The 4,682-nt window shown below is 33.3% G+C and overlaps 1 protein-coding gene across 35 annotated transcripts in view; it reads left to right on the forward strand.

Annotated features, from left to right (window-relative positions):
• LOC106870491 (fas apoptotic inhibitory molecule 1-like) overlaps positions 1-4,682 on the forward strand; it is a 130,554-nt gene that overhangs the window by 58,553 nt on the left and 67,319 nt on the right. For 17 of the 35 annotated variants that reach the window (XM_052974785.1, XM_052974786.1, XM_052974788.1 and 14 more), the window contains one exon: positions 676-699. The exons of the other annotated variants lie outside the window; for them this stretch is intronic. In XM_052974785.1, the coding sequence (XP_052830745.1) occupies positions 676-699 (24 nt within the window). The remainder of the gene's footprint in view (positions 1-675; positions 700-4,682) is intronic. 35 annotated transcript variants of the gene reach the window in all.

Consider the following 4,682-nt stretch of genomic DNA (forward strand, 5'->3'; position numbering starts at 1 on the left):
ATATTTACACACAGGCCGCAGTCAAATGACAAATAAATAAAAGAATATATATAAACATACAGATATATACGCATATGTATCACAATGGCAATTTGCTGATATCCCGTTTGTTCACTTTGCCCTGGAAATCTTTAAGAAAATTGCATAGAAAATCGTTAATATTTCATGGCAAAGAGCCTTTATTCTATCCTAAGGTAATAATATATGCTACAAAAATGCTAAAGCACTACATAGATAGAATTTTCAGAGAAAAGTGTGAAAATTACTAAGTTTGTGTTTGTTTGCATAAAAACTCATGTATTACCCACGTGTGGCAAAACCCTGTGAATAATCATATCAAGGATCGCCAGTTCCCTATTTACACAGTAAAATGTCTGATTCTCTTAGAGAATAAGTGGAGGCAAAAACATACGCATACAATTGTTTTGTCTTTTGGTTATTATGATCTGTCTAAAGCTGACAATTGAGGTAAGAACAACTTTGTTTACACTAACCAACACCTCATATGGCATTATTTTCTTATATATAAACAGAAACGTGTGTGACTTATATACTAGTGTACAGAAAAGCAGTAATTGAATAAGTAATGTATTATTTAGATAATTACTGAATTAACTACATGTGTATTTATATATAAATCTTTTTAGGCTCTGTTTTTTTAAATTAATTTTTCAGTCAACCAAAATTTTATGAAGAGCAGTAAGTTCAGTTTTTCTTTATATTTATGATCCCAAAACATATAAGTTTCTTCACATTAATATCCTTCGATTTAATCTGCAATTGATTGATTAGTTTCTTAATTCTTCTCTCTCCCTAGTGTCTCTTTCCTTATAGCACCCCACCACATTCTCTCTAGCACGAGCGTGCACACATACACACACATATACACATACACTCACTCACTCTCACTCTTTCTCTCTCACTCTGTCTGTCTCTCGCTCTTTCACTCTCTCTCTCTCCCTGTTGAACATGTGTGTATATGGGAATATGTCTATAGAAAGATTATAGATATATACTCAAAGTCACACAGATGTCTCTTTTCCATCTAGTATCCCCCCCCCCACCTGTGCATGCATAGATCAATACAGCTTAGACCTCTCTTTCTTCCTGTCTCCCTACCTTTCCTTATCTCAATATTTCTCTAAATATATACAGGACGTAAAACAGGCTAAAGATGCCTTGGAGTTTGGTCAGTGCTGAACTGAAACTTTTATTGAGAGGGTATCAAATAGCCAAAGGAGACAAGAACTCAAGTGGGACAACAAGGATCAAAACCGTGATGTGACAGACATTCCCCTGGCCCTACTGATCCTCAAGGGAATATATCTGAAATAAAAACTAAATCCTGCCCAGGAAGAAGATACTAGCACTGATAGCCCTACCAGCAGCAATTCCAACACCAAACAAGACAAAAGAGCAAATATATATACATATATGTATATATATGTATATGTGTATATATATATGTATATGCGTGTGTGTGTGTATATATATATATATATATATAGGGCAGGTAAAATTCCCGACTCCGGGAACAAGTTCTCTTCAGCAGTCCTTGTCCATCATCATCGCTGCTATGTCCTGCATCTCCCAGAGACCAGTGTCTGTTCTTAGGGCATCAACATATGTCATCCTCAGTCTCCCTCTTCTAGTATGTCCATGTAGGGGCTCCCACAGGAGCACTGAGTGCAGTATCAACTCTGAATGATAGAGAGCATGTCCAGCTAACTTCAGTTTCCTCTGTGTTATTTTCGCATGGAACTCCTCTGCACTCACACTCTCCCCCCCCTCGGTTGGACTATAGGCTGAGCTGACTGTCAGCCTTGGGTTTCCATTGATGGTTGCCCCCAACGCTCGTGGGGAGACAGGTATGATTTCCCTCACTAAGGTGGTGCTCCAGCATGACCGCAGTCACATGACCAAAGCAAGTAAAACAATAAAAACTATACCATTTTAATCCTGAGCAACGCTGGGTATCTCTGCTAGTATATATATATATATATATATATATATATATATATATATATACATACATACATAAATGTATGTATGTGTATATATATATTTATATATATATATTTACATAAATGTATCTTAGATATCTTCACAACATCTCCAAGGAAATTAATAACATGGGTTACATACTTGTTCAATCAGATAAAATGGGAAACCGTTATAAACTTACTAGGAGCTACTATCTGGAACTGCTTAAAAAAGAAATTCAAAAAAACTATAGGATTACTGGTATGAATACACTCAGGAAAGCTAACCTTGAGGCTAAAGAAATTATGGAAATGTATGGATTACAGATGAAGACAGAACCATTGGATCCTAAGCAACCACAGTTTATTTTAAAAGACCACAAACAAAACTTTTATAATAACCCATCATTACGGCTTATCTGTCCTTCCAGCTCAGACATCGGTATACTTAGTAAAAGCATCCTAGATAAATATATCCCTACATTAGTCAATAAATTAAAACTTAGTTTATGGTCTAATTCGTTTCAAGTCGTTGATTGGTTTACTTCTATTACTAATAAGGTTAACACTAAATTTATCCAGTTCGATATTTCTTGCTTTTATTCCTTCATAAACCCAATAGTACCTAATAAAGCACTTTGGCTTGCTCACAACAAAGCTGGTTTCACCAGAGAAGAGATTAAAGTTGTGTTGGCAGCCAGAAAATCTATCACAAAATTTGACAAAAAGCTGTGTGTCTGTAAGGATACACCCGACGAATTTGATGTCATGATGGGAAGTTCCGATTCAGCACAAATGACACAGATTTAGTTGGTGTATATAGTTTATGAAATGGCTGACCATTTCCCAGATATCAGTGGAGGTCTATATTGTGATGATTGTTTACTTTACCTCCAAAATGTTTCCAATCAAAACGTACAGAAGTTTAAGAATAGGTTAGTTAGGTTTTTCGGTAGAATGGGCTTAGACATAATTTTTGATGATGATGTAACTAAAGCCAACTTCTTAGATATTACACTTAATTTGCACAATAACTCGTACTTCTCATACCACAAACCATCCACCAATCTTAAGTATATATAGCCTATCCAGTAATCACGCTAGGACAATTACTACGAATTTAGTTTAAAATATTTCAGTTAGATTGTCAAACTATCTGCCAATGTTGACATTTTTAACGATAAAGCTGAATTTTATAACTCTGCCTTAGTTAAAGCAGGGTATAAAGAAAAAGTTACCTACATTAATTCTGTTCAATCTCATTCTACATCTACTAATCAAGACATGAAATCTAGTTGTAATAAGAAGAATGATTTTAATTTTGATATAGACACCAACACAAAACAGAGTCAATTTTTTTTTACAACATAAGGGAGACAACTGTTATTTAAGCCCATTTTTTCATTCTAAATGAAGCAGTTAGTAAGAACTTTCCAAAAAATTCTCACAGACTTAGAGTAGCATTTTCCAACACAAAAAATCTTTCCCAAATTATATCTTCTCATAATATCAACCTGTTAAATAAAAATTCATTTATTGAGAGTTCAACATTAATTTAGTTAATGCCAACCTTTCCCCTAATAATAATAACAACAAAATTTTGGTCTTTGAAGTCAACCCCAACAGAATTAGATTTATGTCTAATAATTCTAAGATTACAAATTCTATATATCAGTGTAAAATTACTTCCTGTATTGAAGTCTCTTTTTATATTGGTGCTTCTTCTTCTTGATTATCTAAAAGAATTTCCAATCATTATTCTACATTTAGGGATAGTAGTAAACACAGTAGCACAGGACTTAGTAAATTGATTTGGTATCTTAAAGATAATAATAAGAAATTTAATTTAGATTGGTTCATCCTGTCAATCTCTTTCCCTTACGACAAAGGTAAAAAATTCTGTAACATTTGTAATTCTGAACTGTTCCACATTCTCTTTCCTAAGAATCCACTTGTAAACACGATTCTAGAGCGTTCTTACCGATGTAAACATTGGCAGAAACACACCTTTAGCTCATATAGGTGATTTCTACCAATCTATATAGTTTGAGCATTTAGTTCTTCTTTCACTCTACTTCCAATAGAGATATCTATTTCCAAGCCTTTGAACATTTATTTAATACACATATCACTCTATATTTCTCCTTTATTAGTTCTCTCCTTATTGATTTCTTTACCCCTTCTCTTCACATGCGCTACCTTTGACGTTACATCTACTAACATTTTTTTTAAATACTTGATAGTCTTCTGTTCATCAATTACACAGTCATCACATTGTTAAAATGTCTTATTGTTGAGTTTGATTCTCTTTCTTTCCCTGATGAGAAGATTACATTATTTTACACCATTTATTCCTTTGGAATAATACCAATGTTGTCTTCGAAACATATGTCAGAAGTAAAAGAATTTGAATAACACCGTTTAACTCTATTTATTTATTTATACTATACAAACTACTGTACATTAACCTGGAGTTTCTGCCTTTGAACAGGTTGCTTCATCCTTGTTACTTGTGTGAATTTTGCTACCCTGGTAACTTTATTGAATTTTCTGTGATAACTGTAAACAAAGGAAAATTCACTCATCCATTTACATAAATGTATATATGTATGTATGTATGTGTGTATATATATATATATATATATATATATATATATAAAATACAAAATGGGACAAGGATGCAAAACATCCAGACAGTTA

Source organism: Octopus bimaculoides, chromosome 19, assembly GCF_001194135.2.
Source record: "Octopus bimaculoides isolate UCB-OBI-ISO-001 chromosome 19, ASM119413v2, whole genome shotgun sequence".
Taxonomy (NCBI): Eukaryota; Metazoa; Mollusca; class Cephalopoda; order Octopoda; family Octopodidae; genus Octopus; species Octopus bimaculoides.